The sequence below is a fragment of the Cupressus sempervirens genome, chromosome 6 (assembly GCF_028749045.1).
Source record: "Cupressus sempervirens isolate cs-2001-9-10 chromosome 6, ASM2874904v1, whole genome shotgun sequence".
Taxonomy (NCBI): Eukaryota; Viridiplantae; Streptophyta; class Pinopsida; order Cupressales; family Cupressaceae; genus Cupressus; species Cupressus sempervirens.
The window spans coordinates 166,007,648-166,029,325 of NC_143123.1; the positions used below are offsets into that span (position 1 = coordinate 166,007,648).

The 21,678-nt window shown below is 34.2% G+C and overlaps 1 protein-coding gene across 1 annotated transcript; it reads left to right on the forward strand.

The window, feature by feature from the left end:
• Nucleotides 1-5,734: 5,734 nt before the first annotated feature.
• LOC149551773 (bidirectional sugar transporter SWEET3b-like) lies at nt 5,735-7,648 on the forward strand. The gene is made up of 6 exons (XM_089789739.1): nt 5,735-5,829; nt 5,933-5,969; nt 6,131-6,353; nt 6,538-6,696; nt 6,780-6,899; nt 7,091-7,648. Exons 1-6 carry the CDS (start codon nt 5,793-5,795, stop codon nt 7,286-7,288), a joined length of 774 nt encoding a protein of 257 aa, XP_089645865.1. The 5' UTR covers nt 5,735-5,792; the 3' UTR covers nt 7,289-7,648.
• The last annotated feature ends 14,030 nt before the right edge of the window (nt 7,649-21,678 follow it).

A 21,678-nucleotide genomic window follows, 5' to 3' on the forward strand; every position in this document is an offset into this window, starting at 1 on the left:
ACTGGGTACATTAGAGGTGGGGCAACGTTTGCAATAGGAGCAAAATAGGAAAATGGATATGATGTTGTAGCTTATGGCTAGACAGATGGGCATCAATGTTGATGATTTATATGTTGCTCTAGTGCATGAGGTATTTGATTTCTTAGATGGGACTAAGACACATATAGAGCCACCCAACTATGATGTTGGTGATGTGGGTGTTTCAATGGAGTCAGTAGATGTGGGTTTATGCTCTAGTATTATTGATTCATAATCTAGTGTTGAGTCATGTGTGTAGTGTCAGGAGTCCACATATGAAGCTTTGTTAGGGGATGGTGATGCAGAAATAGTGGGATTAGGAGAATGTGATAATATTGTCATATCAGCAGCCACTTATGTGTCAATTGGACCATCCAAGGAGGAGTTTGGCAGTATGCATGCAGTTGTTGATGTGTGTTCTAATGATGGTGCACATGTTGATGATTATGAGTTTTCATCAACTGTAGATTCGGTTCAGTTTTTTGTTGTGATAGTTAGTGTTGTTCCTATTCCATATATTTTGATGTGGCTACACCTATTGTTGATACATCTTTTTCAATGCATGTTGGTGATGATCAGGATTCCAGTCCAATATACATAATGTGGGTGGATATAGGGAAGAAGAGGTTTCATAGATCTTCTATGACATTGCCTTCTGGTGACATTCTGACTTCTACATCATCAGCACAAGTTTTGGGTGCTAGGTTGTAGGACATGTGGTTGGTCCTAATGCTGCTGGTTTACAGTTGGTTTAATGTCCACCGGGATGTCACATACTACTTCATTTGGGATCCGGGTGGAGGTTGGAGTTCATTGTATTGCTAGATTGCTTGAGGACAAGCAATTTCAACTGAGGGCAGATGTAATGTCCCCATCTTTTTAGCAAGTAAGTGGAGTTCTCAGCCTTTAAATTCTCCAAAGGCTAAGTGGAGCATAAGAGGAAATTAAATTAATTTCTTATAAATTCATTAAATAAATTAAAAATTAAAAGGTGACTTTATATTTAATTAATTATTGTATTACAAGGGAGAAGCTTCTAAAGAGTGCATTAATTATTGGAATGGGAGAAGCTTCTAGAGAATGCAATTAATTAATATTTTATTTCCTTGCATTAAATATTGGAAAGGAGGAAGCTTCTAGAGAATGCAATTAATTAATATTTAATTTCCTTGCATTAAATATTGGAAAGGGGGAAGCTTCTAGAGAATGTAATTAATTAATATCTTATTTCCTTCTAGAAGGGTGAAGCAAAAGTATAAATAGAGGTGGAAACTTCATTTCTTAGCATCAGATTATTGTATCAGATTATTGTGAGTTGCATTTGATAAGAACTTGGATGTGTGAGTTATAGATCTATTCTTGGCATTAGAGGATGTCCATCCTCTCTTGTGACATTCTAGATGTCATTCCCTTAGGGTTTGGCCTTTGGAATTCATCCTTATGTATTTGATTTTATTAGTTTGAGAACTAATATTATTTCTGTAGTTGGTTCAGTTCTTGGGCTTTTCTAAGGTGTCCATTATAGGCTAGTACTTGAGGCTTGGGAAACAAGGAGATTGCTTGGTGGGCTTGCAAGCACAAGTTTAGATCTTCCTTGGAGGTTTCTATGAGAGTTTGGATTTGGATTAGCTAAGGTTTGGATGGGATCTTAAGGGATCTTTCAGAACTATTACTTGCTCTGTATTTGGCTATAATCAGGAAGGCCTTACATCTTGACACATTGCATATAATCAGTTATTTTATGAATAAACATTGTGATTTGGTCTCAAATCTTGCATTGTTGTTTTGTTTCCATTGTGTGGTTATTTATTGGGGGATAGGCATCTCCTTTTGGGATTCTCCTACATTGTGTTGCATCAAGTGGTATTAAAGAGATGGTTGTCCTTGAGTGTGTAGACCAAGTGCTAAATTTGAGGCAATTTGCACTAGGACTTGTGTGGAGGCTAGAAGAGAAGGTTGATCTTGTAGATACGATTGATCTTCTGTATTTGTGGATTTATTATAGAGCATTTGCAAAAATCTTGGAAGATGTCTCCAAGAATATTGGACCCTAGGGTAATTGATGATCTTAGTGATGTTGTGGAAGAAAGAATTGTAGAGAAGTTCAAAGTAGATTTTAAATCTGAAATAGAGGAGGTTAAAGCCAATTTCAAATCAAAGATGGAGTTGATAAAGGGTGATATGATCACTAAGATCATAAGTGCTATAGGTAGTGTACCTCAGCATGCAGGTACCAAAGATGCTTATGAGGAAGTTTTTGAAGACTTTGAAGTTGTTGGATCAAATGTTAAGGATAGAATTGGGTGTGTGGAGAGACATATGAGAAGTAGGGTTGGTCAATTTGCTAGACCTAGATCTCAATTGAAGTTGAAGCATAAGATGGAGGTTTCTAATTTCTCAAGTACTTTGAATCTTAAAGACCTAATTGATTGGATTGGTGAATTGGAAGACTACTTTGAGTTAGAGGATGTTGAGGATCCACTTAGAGTAAGGTTCACACAAAATAAGCTGAAGGGGCATGTTGCTCTTTGGTGGAAGGAATTGCAAAGAGATAGAGAGGAGGAAGGTGAAATGAAGATCACTAGATGGAGGTTGATGGTAACTAGGTTGAAGACTAAGTTCATTCCTACTAATTATGAACTTGAGTTGTTTAAGAGGTTGCAAAATTTGAAACAAAAGGATATGAGTGTGAAAGATTATACCAAGGAGTTCTACAAGTTGACTATTTGGTCTAGGCATAGAGAATTGTCAAAGAAAAAGGTAGCTTGGTACATTAATGGTTTGAGATTCAATATTCAAGATGAGGTTTGTATGTTGAATATTTCTTTAGTTGGGGATGCTTATCAATATTCTTTGAGAGCAGAAGAGAAGCTAAAGAGGAAGAATCAAGGTAGTTCTCGAGGAAAGGAGAAGCAAGACTACTCAACAAAGGCTAAACTAAGTGCAGATGTTGAACCAAAACTTGCTGATTAGAAGAGAGGGATAGGTAGAGGTGAATTTTGGGGTACTTGTTTCAAATGTCATGAAGAAGGACATAGATCTTATGAGTGTCCACAAAAGGATGGTGATAGAAGAGATACTGTTGTGAATGAGGTTGAAAACCATGAACCTAAGCAAGAAGCAAGTTTATTGTAATGGTAAGTACTGATTGGTCAAAGGATACTAGAATCATGTTAGAGGAGTAATTCGTTCAAGACTTGTTGTAAGTCTAGTGGTAAATTTTAGAATGTGATTGTGGATGGTGGTAGCATTGGTAACCTTGTTGTTGAGGAGATGGTTCAGAAACTTGGATTGAGAAGAATGAGACATCCTTTTCCTTATAGAATTGGTTGGTTGCAAAGTGAGCATACTTTGCAAGTGAGGAAGTAGTGCCTTGTAGATTTCTAGATTGGCAATACAAGGATCAAGTGTTGTGTGATATTATGGACATGAATAGTTGTCATGTGTTGCTTGGTAGACCTTCACAGTATGATTCCAGGGTTGTGCATGATTGTGTCAAGAATGAGTTTGTAATTGTGAAAGGTGATAGAAAGTATTCCCTAATTCCTTTGCAGAATAAAGAGGTTGGAAGAAGGAACATGAATAATGGTAGCCGAGTTGAGTTGGTAGATTCTGAAAGGGTTTTCAATCAATGTGGATAGAAAACCTATGGAACACTAAGGATGGAGGTGAAGAAGGAGAAGAAGAGCAAGGGAAAGAGTATACAAGTTGTGGACTTGGGGGATATGTATGTGAAGAACCAGTTTTGGATTTGTGTGTTGAATCTTTAAAGATGTTCTTCCAGCTATTGAGAACATCTTTTCACACCTAGGGAGTCTGATGTAGGAGTATCCTGGGGTAGTTAGCCATCCTACATGTTGGAAGGATTTTGGTGGAGTTGAGTGTACCTATTTGGGTCTTGGTTAATTTTTTTTATGAATTTAATAAGTGTTGTAAGCCTTTTAAGGCCTTTGGTATTTAACTTCTATTGGAGGCTGACTTGTGGCTCTACATGTATTTAATGAAAGGGATATTTAATTTGTAGCCTATTGGGCTGACTTGTAGCTTAGTTGGGTATAAGTAGGGGGTGTGGTGAAGTTTTAGGCATTATTCATCCATCTTGGAGAAGAGGAGGTGGTAGAGGAGAATTTTGAGAAGGGTTAGTAATTGAGGCTTGGGAAATAAGTAGATTGTTTGGTGAGCTTGCAAGAACAAGTTTAGATCTTCCTTGGAGGCTTCTACCAGAGTGTGGATTTGGACTAGCTACAGTTTGGGTGGGATCTTGAGGGATCTTTCAGAACTATTACTTGCTTTGTATTTGACCATAACTGGGAAGGCTTTACAGCCCAAAACATTGGATGTAATCAATTATTTTATGAATAAATAGTGTGATTTGGTATCAGATCTTGCATTGTTGTTGTGTTTTTATTGTGTGGTTATTTGTTCAGGGCTAGAAAATCTCCTTTGGGAATTCTCCTACCTTGCATTGCATCAATTTAAGATTGATATAACCAATAATGTCCTATCTATAAATACATCCTTTTTTGCCAATTAATAAAACATTAGAGCATGTAGCTATTTGTTATAACACACAAGAAAACACTTATTAATTTTAGTTTTTAAATTTTTCTAGTTTTTCTCATGGATTTGTTCAAAAAGTACACCTGAACCTTTTAAAATATTTACTTTTTTTTTACTCTCTCTCTCTCTCTCTCTCTCTCTCTCTCTCTCTCTCTCTCTCTCTCTCTCTCTCTCTCTCTCTCTCTCTCTCTCTCTCTCTCTCCACATACACACACACACACACACTCTTTTATTTATAGATCACTTATTATTTTGTCACTCTAATTTTAAGTTAGTGTCTCAATTAAAATGAAAAATTAATTAAATCAATTCTCAAGGAAATAAACTTATAATCAAATGCTAAATTATGAAAATAGAACTTGATGCCTTTTAGAAACGATAAAAGATGTCTCACTTTAGATATACAAAATTAATAATTGTACCAAATGTCTTAGAAACCCCTACTAAAATGGATCTCAATAGTTTCTCATAATACAAATATTTTTAAAACATAAGTTATTTATTAATTCTTTAACTATATTCAATCAAAAAAAGTTTTAAAATTTATTAGAATTTATTTTCTCAAATTTAACATTTTTTTAAAATAACTTCTCATTTTGAATGATAGAAGAACATATATTTATAATCAACAAAGCCAACAAAATTGAAAATCATCTCTAACTTATATGATTATATTGTAATTTTACTTAAATTTCTCTCATTGATATTATTGTAAGTTGTTCTTCGTTCTCCTACCAAACTTAATGTTCTATCCTTCCTTTAAAAACTACACTTACCTTAATAAAAACTAAACCTATAATCAACATAAATAATTTTATATTCACCTTTAATCTTTTAACCTTTTTCAAAATCTCATTTCACACATTAAAATTCCTTATCAAAATATTATAATTCTTTCTTTTATTTTAAATGATAATTGCCTTGTATAATTTATCCCTTAATAAGAATTGATAAACAAAATGGTCTATCTCTAATTACGTGGAAAGATGCTCTAACTTTACTATCTAATCATTATTAGATTAATAATAAATAATATATACCATAGTTTTCTAGTTTTCTAGACTCTTCGACAAAGATGAGCATGAAAGGTGAAAAGCACAAGTAGGTGCGGGGGCAACAAATTGCTATAAATATGCAGGACCAACCTACAATTTTCAAGCATTGACGAGCAATTCATTGTTTTCCTCTCTGCCCTTTCTGACAGGGAGGCAGTAATGAATAAACTCATACGTTGTGGGGCTGGTATTTTAGGTCATTACACCTCATTCAAGTTATAAATTCAATGTTTTAGATATTTTTCATGAATCAAAGCTGCTATATTGCTTGTACTGAACATTGGTCTGGTTTTGCGCAGGAAGCACATTTGCTTTGCTTATGTATGGAGCACCACTGTAAGTACATCTCTAGGGGAACATTATTCTTGAAAAGAGCGAGGTTCTTATATTGTATATGTTGCTAAAAGAGGAGGTTCTTCTATTGTAAATGTTGCTAAAGAGATTGTTTCTTATATTGCAAATGTTGTTAAGTTTTTATTAAGTTAATTGATGAGCAGGGGTCTCTTCTGGAGAGTGAATAAGAAGAAGACAACGGGAGAGATGTCAGGGCTTCCCTATGCAATAGGCCTTTTGAATTGTCTTATCTACACCTGGTATGGCTGCCCTCTCATCAGCAATGGATGGGAGAATGGTCTTGTAATGGGTACCAATGCTCTTGGCTTTCTTCTCCAATTTTCCTTCTGTACCATATATCTCCACTTTGCTCCACCCAAATTCAAGGTCAAGATCTGATCACATATCTAATACTTTTTATTTAGTAATTAAGTCTTAGTGTGTGATATTTAAGCAATCTAATTTAATTTTTATATATTAGTCTGTTATTCTATTTCATTTTTTTTCATTATTTGTTTGTAACTCATCTATGCTACAATAGTTAGTTAATAAGATATGAATGATATGACAGAGAAGAATGGGTCTGATGGTGGGAGGAGTCTCGGTGGTGTTTGTGAGCACTGCAGTAACTTCTATGTGGGGAGTCGAAGCGAGTCATAAGAAAGTGATTGTTGGAACCGCTGGAATGGTTGCATCTGTCCTTCTCTATGGATCTCCACTTGCAGATATTGTAAGTAAACTTTTTAACAGGATTGATGATGTTGAAACATATCAACTGTATTACTGATATATATATATATGTTTGTGATACAGAGAATGGTGTATCGGACCAAGAGTGTTGAGTGCATGTCCTTCTACTTCTTAATATTTGCTTTCTTAGGCGGAGTGTTGTGGTTGGTTTATGGTGCTCTGAGTAAAGATCTTCTTATCATGGTAATCACATGTCTATTATCTATAGATTAATTAACTTTAAATAATTTCTTGAGTCCATAAAGATTTGTAAAACATCTAAAAAAATTCATTAACATTTGAGATTATACTATATTCATCATTAAGATGAAAGAGTTTATACAATAAATATCTTAACACTGATTTGCTTGTTTTGAAACTTATAATTGACCCAGATTCCGAATTTCTTTGGAATACCACTTGCTTCAATTCAGATGATAATATACTGCACTTATTGGCAAAAGGGTGGAGTACTAATTGAAGATGTGAAAGTGGAAGTAGTGGGAGTGCCTGTGAAAGTAGATAATACAGCTATAGAGCTGCCTGTAAAGTTGCGTAAGGTACCAACCATACAACTTACAGGAGTGGTTTAAAGTTGAGAGTACAACTTTATCTAATTCTTAGAATGATTTCCTCTTTCTAAGAAATCTGAGCCTCTCAAGGCAGTTTCCACTATATTATCTTTGATACTATGTATGATTTCAGAGTACACAGTTATATTGTTGTTGTTTTACATACCGTCGTAATCTTTATCGTTTACGTTGCCATACATGGTGAAAAAATAGTATTTTATCAGGCTTTCTTACTTCAGCTGTAGAAAAGCTATAGCTTAGAAGATTTAGGTCAAAGTGGTTCGTAATTAAAATGGTATTCCCTCGTGTATGCAGTGGAAAATCTTATACTATCAACGATGAGAAAAGGGGATTGTGTCCTCCTTTCTTAGATTATCTTCATTGCTTGCCAAGTCTTCTCCATATCTCTGCAATAATTGAGCGAGAAAATATCATGAAATTATTGTACCTTATAAGTGTAGTTTCTTCTAAAGCGTTTACCGCCTTACTGTTTTTGTACTTATTTATTTACTTGTTGATATTTTGTAAATTTTTTTTGACCATTTCAAAATTTACCACAAGTACAAATATTAAACTCTATTAATAGATAATAGGGTTATTTTTATCGAGCATTAAATATTATATTAAGTAATCATCAAAATCTATGATCAAACATAATGTAAATTCTAGTATTTTAGAATCTTAATGATAAACTCAACCTTTTTATGGTAAGAGTTTCTTCATTAAGTGGACACCCTTCAAGTAACCACACTTCATTATTATTCATTCACCAAACAAAATAAAAACCACACTATCCAAATGTCCATCATTAACATCTAGTTGATGTGATCTTGATAAATCTAGTATTCTCTAATTATAGAACGAAGGATTGTTGTTGGTAAAATATAATTACAAAATTAGCATTCTACATGGTAGATGATGTGTATGACGGGTGTCCTATATTTTTTTAAGTATGTGTCCCACTTGTTGGATATTTTGATGGAGTTTGTCATATGGTGTAAGATTTCACTTTATGATGGACTATGACAGTTGCTTTGTCATGAATATGATAGTCTATGACAACCACAATACCATTCCATTTTGAGAATGTTAAAACGTTATATTTGCACGAATAGACAAACACCTTACATGTTGAGTTTAATATGTTTTGCATCACACATAAGTTTTGATCACTTGCATGTGCTCCTTTCTATTTTTTTGTAGGATCTTGGGAATCCAACTTGATTGTCTATAAATATGTCTTATGTATAAGTAAGTTGTATCAAAGGTGGAATCTTTTAGAGATACTATTATCTTATTGAAATTACTCCAAAATATGGTCAATATGAAATGTCTTCTAGAAGAGCATAGCTCTACAATTGTATTTATAATTTTTTATATACTATTAATACATCTAACTATGCTTTTTATGTGTAATTTTTGTAATCCTAAAATGATTTTCCTCACATATGCAGTATGTGATGAGTATATTCTATTCAAGAATATCAACTTTAGTTATTTTGAATGTGTGTCTAAATCAATATAATGGTTACAGATTTGAAATAATATTGCACTTCCACTCTAATATAAATTGTGTAGGAAACTAATTCCATTCATCCAAATTTCATAAAATATTTGGTATTGAAGCTCAATTTTATTTTATTTTATTGTGGGGTTAAGTGGTTTTCGTACTAATCTCTATTTGAGTGAGAAATTTTGAAGCATTTTTAATGACACTATTGTAGGATAAATATGGAAATCTCAACTAGAAGGATCAAGATGGAAAATTTAATGGCATTAATTTTGAGCTATGAAATCTTAAAATAAAAGATATATATATATATATATATATATATATATATATATATATTGATGGGTTGCAATATCTAGTGGAAAAGCTTAGTACGTGACTCAAGAGAACTAAATATTAGGAAAAAATTGGTTTGATGATAGCCTAAGTTGTTCAATGTCCACAAAGAGATGAATATAATCAACCCTAAAAATTAGTTCTCTAAAGATGAAATGAGGATCTATGATAGATTGGGTTTTCTTAGTATAAATTAGGTGGAGGATGATGATCATTTAGGGCACAATTGTAATCTTTTCTAAACTCATTAGATAACCTTTTCATGGCCATTTGGAGTATTACTACCACCTTGAAAATTGGATGAAGTGGATATGCATTATTTATTTTTAAAGATATGTCAAGAAAATATGTTGAGATGACTAAGGAGTCCGGTTTTTTTTAGGTAGCGCAAAATATAAAAGAATTATATAATTCTATAGGGAGATCTTAATATTCTAGAAAGATAAGGGAAAATGTTAGGATGGTAGAAAATTGGTATTTAAATGAGAAGAAAAATTATAAAAATAAAATGATAGTTTTAATTATGAATGAAAAAATATTCTAAGGATGAATACAAGGTGCTTATAATAAGCTTGAAAACACATACATTTGAAGCTTTGTGGTAATAGATTCAATGGTGCATATTTTTGAAAGACCTTACATAAGGGTTGGTTCTTGAAGTATGAAAAACTGATGGTATGAAGGTGTATTTGGTGATGAGTCATATTTGTTTATCTTTGTTCATGAATGAGTCAATGTTAATTTATTAAAAGTAGAGTGAAGTAAAGGATAAGTAGATAGAAGACATTGTAGTATAAGATGATGATGAAGATACATGTATATGGATAAGACATGGTACTGTATGCCTAAAATGTGGACACACTTCTATGAGTCATTATATCCAAGATTGCTCAAAAATGAGGTCTCGAATGGCCACTCATAGCTCTCTATTCATGAAGTGCAAGGGTTTGTAATGGAGGCCCTTAGTTTAACCTAGTTTGTGCCCATGCAAGTACACCATGAAACAAGAGATTCAATGATCCAAAATGCATGCAAATGGAGATGAAAACTAATCTATATGACAACAACGCAAAACAATGCAAGAAAGGAAATGTAATAACAAATGAAATACTAATCTATGAAAAAAATATGGATCTAAGCTAATATGAAAGTTGTTCATGTAAATAAGTATTTACTATTTACACTTTACTTAAGTTTACTTAGGTTAATGCATTATTTTATTATATTGCATTATTTTTATTATTTTATTTTTTGAGACACTTAGGAGTTTGTGTACTCCCATGACTTTTCATGTTGACAACATGGAAGTATGCAACTCTAATTCAACACATGGTGTCTAAAACACTAGAGTTTGCATCATTCACTAAGTTGTCATGTAGACAACACAATTATTCACACTCCCTTTTTAGCACATGTTGTCTACACCATTGATTTGCATGTTACACCATTGTAGGCTAATGCTCACATCATCACACTTACTTTCATGCTTAATGGAGGATAATGCATATCTGGTGGACATGTGTCTAGTTGTATGACTCATCATGATGTTGACTTCTATGCATTCTAGAAGCTCTCTAGAGGCCTTTATATATAGGCACTTCTAATGTACTTTCATATGGCATATTGAATGAATATATTGTCATTCTAATCATACTCTCTTTGGTCTACTGTTGTGGTTGTGTTTGAGTTCCTTGGTCTTGGGTGAATTCTACCCTAAGCAAAATTCTTACATGTTATCAAAGCTCAGGGAGATTCTCTACACATAGCCATTCGAGACCATTCATGTTTCAGCACCTCAACCTGAATCTAGACAATTTATATAAATTGGAAGCATCTAGTGCCAGATCTGACGTCACTATTACATCTAGAATATCAATTTGGTGAAGATTTGACTATAAATTTGCCTATGTTCGGCTAAAGTTGGTCATGAGGCAATTTTTTTTTGCAAACTAGCACCCGAAGACATTGGTTTGCAAATAGGGTATGATCTAATTTGATCTACAAATTTATTGTTTAGATCTACATTTTATTTAATCTCTTAAATTTATTTCCAAATTAGGTTTTTTTGGATTTTGTTGCCTAGTTAGAGAAATGTTTTTTGCAAAACTGGGCAATCACACCCTAGCCCTATAGACTATTTAATTAATTTCACAGGCATATATTCCTTATTAATTCAACAAGCTCTTCAATTGATCCATATTGCAAATTTCACCAAACTACCTCAGTATTTGGCACGTAAGATAGGACTGGGCACATCATTATTTTTGGGAAACATCTGGCCACTACCTTACAAATTTGGGTGCACTCCATTCCACTGGTGGTCGACATTTTATTTAGTACTAGAGGCTTTTTTATTTTAAATAGCATAAATAGTGCTAACCCCATGCATGTGAGATAAATCCAAAATAAATGGCATGCAAATTAGAAATCTGGCCTGCACATTTCGAGTTCCAGCACCCACTTCCACGCTTCTCTGGAAATGTGCAAAAGACCTTTGGCATGGTGAAAATTTTTGGTACTCGCTCGAAACCCCCAGCAGCAATGAAAAATTAATTTCAGCACCCATGAAACTACTTCCCATCATTCCTAGCTGCCATGCAACAAGATTTGCCACAGTCAATGTCTGCAGGTTTTCGGTCCACATGTCATAACACCTCTGTGACATGCAGACATTCCCACCATGTCACATAGTGATGTAGACCAGACACGTCAACTCCACATGATAGTTGGCACAATGCCCCATCTGTCCAAGTTAGATAGTGACTTAGCAGTCCCCTATGGAAACACGTCAGCCCCTTACATAGGTTGATTCCATATGACAAGTCATTGACACATCAATTTTGTATGCATACGCAAACTTGCCATATCATCACCATCCATACAATTTCATACTACTGACATCATCATGATGTCATGCTAATATCATCACAAGGGTAGAAGGTCACTGACATCATCAATCCACCAGCCTAAATTTGGCAGCCATTTAACCATCATTCTAGGGAAAATTTCAACTACTATGATGGTTGTATGATTGTCAAATTTAAACCCATCTTTTTCTAATGCAACCTCTCTCTAGATTGATTTTTGATATTGTAGTTCGACTTTGGGAGGCCATATCTCAGTCATTCGAACTTCAAATCAGGTGCAATTTTTTTAAAAATTCGGTAGAATTTCCTAAGCTTTTTAGTGGTGCAACTCTTTTCTAGTTTTGGTGCACAAATTTGTTATAAATTGCATCTTTTGGCAATTGTGCATGTTCAATATTGTATTTTGCAACTTCAAATGCTCCGTATAGGCACATCTGGACAAAAAATAGGTTTTATTTTTTTGAAAGTGTGTTATTTTTTGTCTACTTTCCAGATCTGTAGTCAGAGTGTAGGGTTGTGTGGACAAAAGTGTCACTTTTAGAAATAGGGCCTTTCTTTGCTTTAGAATTGTAGCACATTGTAAAGTTCTAGATTTGTATTTCATATAGAGGTTGTAACAAGAAAAATCAAAAGTACACAAAGGCCAAAATTGACAAGTGGCCATTGTAATTGCACTACATATAAAGTGCCATAAAATATTTATTTTGGGGGGGTTTCTTGATTTAGTGAAAAGGGGGGTGTTCTTGGTGTTGTGTTCCTTCTTTTTTGCAATTTTCTTTCATTTTCTACATTATGAAAAAATTTAAGTTTCTAAAATTAACTCCACATAACTATGCTACATGGTCCATCAAAATGTGTTATCATTTAATGCACAATGGAGTTTCTCAATATGTAGATGGTACCTTTCCTAAACCAATAGCTGATAATGTATCAGCAAGTGATATTTTAGCTTGGGTAGCAATGCATAGGAAAGCCCTAGGTGATTGTTTGGGGGTTGATGACAAGATCGTGTATCAAATTAAGAAGTGTCCTACATGCAAGGAAGTTTTGGATACCCTCAAAAACCTATATGGTAAAGTGTCTGAAGAGGATGTTTTCAAAATTGAAGATGAGCTTGTCTCCTTAGGTCTTAATTCATTTGATTCTATACAGGATTTCATCATCAAGGTGAATGAACTAAGGACAAAGCTTACTAATTGTGGGAGTTCTATCAAAGATGACAGATTGATCTATCTTATTCATAACAAGCTGCCATTAGAGTATTCCACATTTGTTTCTTCTTTAAACACCTTAAAGAATACATTAGGGTCTACCTATAAGAAAGTCTCCTTTGATGAATATGTTTATTTGTTGGATACAAAAGAAAAGAAGTTGAAATCAATGGGATTGTCAATTCACCTAAGTGTAAAGCATTGGTGGCCAACAATGAGGGTTCTCAAAATTCAATTGGATAGTATTCAAATAAAGGAAAGGGTAATAAAAAGAAGTGGAAGAACAAATTAGAGAATGTAGAAAAGACAACATCGCAATCCAATCAACAAGGCAAGTCTTCCTCAAATTTAAATAAGAAGGGGGAAAACAACAATAAGCAGAAGAAAAAGTGTGCTTATTGCAAGAAAATGGGTCATGAAGAACATGAGTGTTATCATAAAAAGATTGATAAGTTGACCAACATCATGAAGAAACATGATCTTCCATTACCTAATGCTTATAAGGATAAAGGGTCTTCTTTAGATTTAAAGGTCAAAGGGCAAGCACTCATGGAAAATTCAAATTCTTCAAAGGAATGGATACTTGACTCAGGTGCCTCCTATCACATGGGTTCTTCAAGAGAGGATTTTTCTTCATTGAAGTAGTCAAAGGTACTACACATCTTCATGGGAGATGATACCAAAATGAAAGTTGAAGGGAAAGGAAATGTGGAAATAAAAAATGGAGAGTTTCAAAATGTTCTCTATGTTCCAAACCTAAGTTCTAATCTCCTCTCAATTTACCAAATCACTCACCTTGGAGATGGACATAGAGTTGAGTTTCTTCCAGACTCAAGACAAGTGCACAGTCTTAAAGATGACTCATTGGTTGCAGTGGGGAAAGTGAATCATGACAAAAGGTTGTACTCTTTCTCCCATTTTGTGCCCAAGTCTCCTCCAAAGGCCTTGTTATCTCAATCCAATTTTCAAATCTAATTATGGCATGAGCGGTATGGACATCTTTCCTTCAGCTATCTTCAACAACTTTTCATAAATAGATTGGTCAAAGGTCTACCTCAAATATACTTTTCCCATAGTGAATGTTCAACAGATTCAGTGGATATGGATTCAGAAGAGAAGTTACAGAGAGGTAAGTCTTCAAGAGCACCAGGAGTTCTACAGATGGTTCACATGGTATTAGCAGGGCCTTTTGCAGTCAGCCAGGGTTGCTACATACTTACCTTCATTGATGACTTTTCAAGATACACTTGGGTCTATTTTCTTCATAATCAGAATGAAGTGTTGGACAAGTTCGTAGCCTTCAAGACTCATGTTGAAAAGAAATCTAGGAAAGCCATCAAAGTTCTACGAATGGACAATGGAAGCATATATGTAAAAAGAAGACTTACAAACTTTTGTAAACTTGAGGGAATTGATCTTCAAAATCCACCAACATTTAGTCTGCATTAGATAGATGTTGCAACTTTGAGGATTTGCACTCTTAAGTCCATAGCAAGTTGCATTATACAAGCCAAGTCTCTAGATCCATCATTAGAAGTCAAAGCAATTAGTAGTGCCACTCACATTCTTAATAGGTCTCCTCATCTAGCCTTAGATGGAAAGACTCCTTTTGAGGCATGGTGCAGTAGAAAACCTATTGTGACACACTTCAGAGTCTTTAGTTGTCCTACATGGGAAAAGTTATCTTCCAGGGGATGCAAGGCACAGTCACCTTGGCCTTGTACTTTCATTGGTTATGAAGACAGTGTGAAGGCATATAGACTATTGGATCCTAGGACACATCAAATCTTTGCGGAGAAGGATGTACACTTTGAGGAAAGTTCACCTAACTTGTCCTCTAATTCTCTGCACACATCATACCATGTGGAAACTTATAGTGACATCAGTGATAATGCTTCAATAGATTTAGACACGTGGGGTTCTATCGACAATTGCAATGAGAGGTCATGGCATCAGTTCAGTCCACATGCATACATAGCCACAATGATAGGTCCAATAGAGTAGGGTACATTCAGTCTTCCAGGTCCAACAATAGTGACAAATTTGGGGGATAGTATTGATGATCTACCTCTTCTTCTTGATGCAAGAGCTTCTTCTTTAGTTGTCATGAGGGATCCATTTGACCCTCTTGTTCATTCTCTACATGATTGATCATTACAGGTTGAAGTGATTATGGGTACTTATGATTACTATTTGTAGAGGGGTTCTTCATCAATTGTAGAGATAGAAAATTCTTCGAGATAGGTTCTTTAGCAAGTTGAGTAGGTTTTAGAGACATCGCTTACCTATGGGATTCTTTCCATGCATAGTGGAAGCATCTCATTTGTACCCATGGCCTTGTTTCTTCCTATGGGGAGGAACAACATTATGCAATCTTGGATCAACTTCTTCATCGAAGCAGTCATTGGCAAGTATTCTTCTTTGGGGGAGGAAGCCTATTCTGTCTCTCTTCCTCTTCTCATTTTTCTCTTATGTATATAATGGATGTACATTGTAATGGGGGGGGGGGGGGGAGGTGGGGGGTATTTATTACTCCATCCATCCATACGTCGTGTGAGTTTTTCATCTCTCTTTTTGGGGGAGCGTTTTTCCCATGAGATTTTCCCTCTTTCTTTGCTTTATGAGAGATTTCATTTCATTATGTACATGGGTACCTAACATGGCCTAGTAGTTGAGACCCATCATGCATTGCATCCTAGATTTCATAAGCTTAAGGGCATTCCCCTAAGTTGCACTTAAGGAGGGGTGTTGGCGTAAATAAGTATTTACTATTCACACTTTACTTAAGTTTACTTAGCTTAATGCATTATTTTATTTTGTGAGATACTTAGGAGTTTGTGTACTCTCATGAGTTGTCATGTTGAGAACATAGAAGTATGCAACTCTAATTCAACACATGGTGTATACAACACTAGAGTTTGTATCATTCACTAAGTTGTCTTGTAGATAACACAGTTATTTGCACTCCCTTTTGAACACATGTTTTCTACACCATTATAGGCTTATCCTCACATCATCACACTTAATTTCATGCTTAATAGAAGATAACCCATATCTAGTGGACATGTGCCTGGTTCTATGACTTAACATGATGTTGACTTCTATGCATTCTAGAAGCTCTTGAAAGGCCTCTATATATAGGCACTCCTAGTGTACTTTCATATGTCATATTGAATGAATATATCATCATTCTGATCATACTCTCTCTTTGGTCTACTGTTGTGCTTGTGTTTGAGTTCCTTAGTCTTGGGTGAATTCTACCCTAAGGCAAATTCTTACACAAATGCAAGGATAAAACCTCATGATGGAAGCCATGGATGCATGAGAGAAGAAGGCAAGAAGATAGAAATTCTCCACAAAAAACTTTAGTATTCAAACTCCTTTTTCAAAAATCACTCTCCAAACCTACAACATAACAATAGCATAATAATGGATGTCCAAAAATGAGTAGAGGGCTCTCCCTTATAAAGAAAAAATGTGAAAGTGGGAAGCTTCTCACAACCAATATGAGATAATAGAGTTTGATCCATGTGAGACAAAATTCCACCAATGAGAAAAGAGAAGAATTAAATGAGGCATGGAAAAAGGAATTTATATAATTTTTATTTATTTCATTTTCTTTTTCACGTGGGATTTATTTAACTAAATTAAGGGAGCAAATTCTTTTAATTAAATAGGAAATATTTAATTAAATTAAAAGAGAGATCTTTCTTTTAATTAATTAAATGTGGATGAATTTAATTAAAAGAGAGATTTTCTTTTAATTAAATGAGGACTTATTTTGTTTAATTAAAAGGGAGATTCTTTTAATTAAACAAAAATTAGGATAAAATGATCAACCTTAGAAATGAAATAATTGAATTTGATCAAAGAAATTGATTTGAATTAATTTAATGAAATATTGCAGACCATTGATTCAGGAAATTGATAAATTGATCACTTGAATAATGGGGGCCCATAGTCTAGGTGACCATTTTAGAGTGCATACATTTTCCCCTCTTTGACTAGTGTGTGATCGATTTGGGAACACATGTAGTCAAAGAAAGAAATTGAAGTGTGAGATCGATTTGGGATCACAAAACAACCCAGATGTGTGGTCAATTCGAGAACACATCAGGACAAAGAATACAAATAAATTTTGACTCAAAAAAGTCAAGGATAAAATTGATAAAACTGAATCAAAGATTGAAGTTGATAGGTATTGCCCCCTCATGATTGAAATTGAAATGAGATAGAGGAGAAACAACAAATTGATAAATTTGATCAAATCGAACAAAAGATAAAGTTCTTGATGTAAGATGTAAGATATAAGAATCACAGAACCAAGGTAGATCATCAAGCATGAAATATGATGGCCCAAAGTTGAATTAGAAGAAAAGAAGTGGGGTAAAAGAAAATGGAAGATAGAAGTTTGGAAGAGATGAAAAGAAACAGAAAGAAGAAAAGAATTTTTTTCATAAGAAATAGAATGCTCCAGAATCAATCAACTATTCAAGATAGAAATTTTGATTTTGATAAAAGTTTAAGATAGAAATTTCTCTAGGGTAAAAGAAAATGGAAGATAAAATTTTGGAAGATATGGAAAGAAACAGAAAGAAGAAAAGATAAAGCCCCAAAATTAATCAACTATTTAAGATTAAAAAAAATTGATTGAGATCACAAAAGAAGATAAGGAAATGAAGATCAAAACATGAACACAGTTGATTAAAAGTCCAGAATAAAGATGAAAGGAGAACCCTCTCAAACTCATAATGCAGCCTAAGAATGTAAACTAATATGAAGTCTAATAATGCAAGCTACATGAAAATGTGAAGGTGCACTTGCAATAGAGAAATTGTAACATAGGATTTTTGTGTTCATCATTCATTAGAGAATGTAAAGGAACTTATTTTCATCATTGGACCATTATTAACAGACATCGAAAAATCACACAATCATCACTAGTCACAAGTGTAACTATAAAGATATGAATGTGATTTATATCAAATTAGAATGTGGAAAGATTCTAACATAAGCATCAAAGACATAAAGGTCAAGATGACTTCAATGTTAGCTTACCCAATTTAATGTAGCAAAACCATGCTCACATCAAGGCCTAGCTACCAGGATGACCATAAGAATAGTTGTGCAAAAGTAGTCAAGGATGATGACTCAAATCTCCTAAGTGTTTCAAGGGGGCAACCAAAGACACTCTAGGGTTTCAAGACCACACGCACAAGCAGAAAAAAAATAAAACATGTCCCATGCCCCAAGTCCTCTAGCTATGCATCCCAAAGAGACTTATCATGCAAGGACACTCAACAAAAATCAATAACAGTCAGCACACAAAGAAAAGATCATGACATAAGTCAAGCATTAGGTGTTTGTGTTTAAAAAAAAAATGTGTTAACTGATACTAAGTTCCAAGGATAATTATCAAATGCTTGCAAGTAGGTAAGAACGCATCACGAAATTGGGTAAGAACAAACTGATAAGTGTTGAAAAACACTCGATGTCAAGGGTCATATTGAAAAATACAATTGGGATGGTGTTGAAAAATAGTAGTTGCGACATCTCTTAAAGAATAATGCAACCAAGAGACCAAAGCTATCACAATTATGCCCCCTAGACAAAGACCAATTCCAAACCAAGGCAATAAGGAGAAGGCATGATGGAGAAAGGCTAAGTGTTGAAGATGCACACTAAGAAACAAGGGTGCAAAGGCCTCAAGTAGTGCTTGTTTCAAGGTTTTCACCACTTGAATTTTTATTTTTAATTTTAGGACTTTTTATTTAAAAAAATTGTATTTTGGCTACCAAGGAGCTTGTTTCCAGGTTTTCACCAAGACACTTTTTCTTTTTTTTTGAATTTTTAAATTTTTTGAATTTTTTTGTATTTTTGGAATATATAATTTTTTTTGGAAATACAACAAAGCACTTATTACTAAGATGATCTTTTTTTCAATACATTTTCCAATTTTTAGAATTTTCACAATATATCATTTTTTTGGATTTTTTAAATATATCATTTTTTTGTAATTTTTTCAAGATCAATAAATATGTACAAATAATATACAATGCCCCCAAACCAAAGCAAGGACCAAACTCTCAAGCAAGACCACATCATGCAGTCCCAATGTCTAGCAATGTGTAGGACAAGAGTGATTAGCAAGCTGGTGGAAGAAATGAAAGACAAGAGAATGAAGGAGAATAAACGAAAAAAATCCTCAAGGGAAAACTCCTCAACAATACCCAAGCTAGGGAAAAATTGTCATGTAAAGCACATTTGGACAAGAAATGAAAGACATAGGATAATTCACAAAAGCATAATGTAAAAGTGGGAAAGATGCAATCCAAAGGAGTAGACATGTCAAAAGGCTTTATAACATCATATTTTACTCTTTTTTATTAGATCAAGACCAAAGAGGTAAATGTTAAAAGGGTAGTGAAAGACTAGAATGAATGGAAGAAAATAGATATGAAGGCTAAATATGAAAGGAATGAAAACAAAATCATCATAAGATAGCTCACAAGATAGCCAAACGTTTGTGTATAATTCAACATTGTCAAGATCAAAGAGAGAAGATAGAATGGATGAAAGATGTAGAAGAACTATGCATGATGCCCGATTGTTAGGTTTTGATCATGGTACTTATCCAAGGTGCCACAAGGGAGTGGTTTTAACCATAGGAAAAATTTATTTCTCTTTTCTTTTGCTACCAAGGTGCCTGATTACCAGGTTTTCACCAAGGCACATTTTCAATTTTTTCTTTTTTTCTTTCATTTAATTTAATTTTTTTCAATTTTTCTGAATATTTTGGAAGAAGTCAAGCTTTTTAGATAATGGTCCTTGAAAATTTAAACCATGACATGCAAAGGAGTTGAAATGATATGCTCAAAGATTTTGATAGGGAAAGGAAGATAGAAGACAAAAATGGAGGATATGGCTTTATGCAAAGTGAGTGAGATTGGAAAATGGAAATGAATGAAAGATCAATGTCAACGCACACCTTGAAGGGTGGCAAGAGGATGGCAAAAATGTGAATAAAGGAATACGTGAAATAATATGGTGAGTGGATAGAAGAGGTTGTAGTTTAGGTGCATGAAATGAAAGAATGCTTTTGGAAGAAGATGGAGTGGAATTCTTTGGAAGCTTGAATATCAACTTCAATTGTTGTTCAACATTAGACTCTCTCAAGAGAGACTTTGGAATCCATATAGTCATAGGCCACTTTTCATTTCTTTTTGATGATTTAGAGATAATATATTCAATAATGGATTTTGGAACCCACACTTGTTTTATAATTTTTTTCTTAGATATCTCTTTTGAATTTATGCCCCCATGTTGAGTAGAGGAGACATGGTGGTCTTCTTATTTATATGGATTCCTAATTTTCTTTTTTTTCTTGTATTGAATATTTAGGTTACTTCCAAAAGACTTGGAACTTGTGGAAGAAGAAGGATGATATGATTGGTTTAGGTGAGTGGGTGGATGAAAAGGATTCAAGGATATGTATCTGCGTTGACCTTGAGGAAAGATAGGAGAGGGAGGGACATAAGGATCCAAGATGGAAGGAAGATGTGAAGCATTTAGTATTGGTGGGGGAGGTCCAAGGATGGATGTGGAATATGCAAAAGGGTAATCAATAAGTTCATCAACATCTATATGACAATCAAGAACATTAGAATCTTTAGAGTGAGCATTAAGATTTTCAATAGGATCATGAACATCTTGAATAGGAGAAACTTCTTTGATAGGAGTACTTGAAGCTTGAGAAGTCTTAGGAAGAGTATAAAGTGGAAGGGAACATGGAGTGGTAGAACAAGAAGATGGAAGACTTTGATCTTGGCAATGATCTTTAGATAGCATAAGTGTAAAGTTTTTCTCTTGATTTTCAATAGGCTCAATATGGGAAGTAACAATACTATTTTTAATAACCTTAATGGAAGTACCATCTTTGGAAGGTGCAACTATATTAAGGTCATTTTGATTGTCAATAAGCTCAGTGGTGTAAGTAGTAGCTTGATCTTGCTTAGGAGAATACTTAAGACATGGTGGAATGAATGAAGAAGGGTATGAAGTATCAAGAAGACCATGAAATGAATTAGAGACTGTGGAGAAGGAAGCATGTTGTAATTGTATGGAAGACTATGGAATAGATGATGAAGGACTACCTAAAATAGGCATTATAGAACATGAAGGCTTAGGCTCTTTAGGTTCAGCATTATCAAAAGTATTTGCAGCCAAGTGAAGGTTAGTTTGAGTTTCTTTAAGAGGTAGCCTTTGAGGATAACTATATGGAACCACATGAAAAGAATTAGGATCTTTGGTGGATGAAGGATTGGTAGAAGATTTGAGAGACTTAGAATCCTTAGGTGATTTATGGATAGTGGAGGAAGTAGAAGATGGAAGAGGAGCATTAGAAGACAGAGGTTCAACATTAACATGATCTTGCTCCAGAGTGTAATCTTTATTTTCAGCATGAGGGTTTTTAGAAGAGGAACTCTT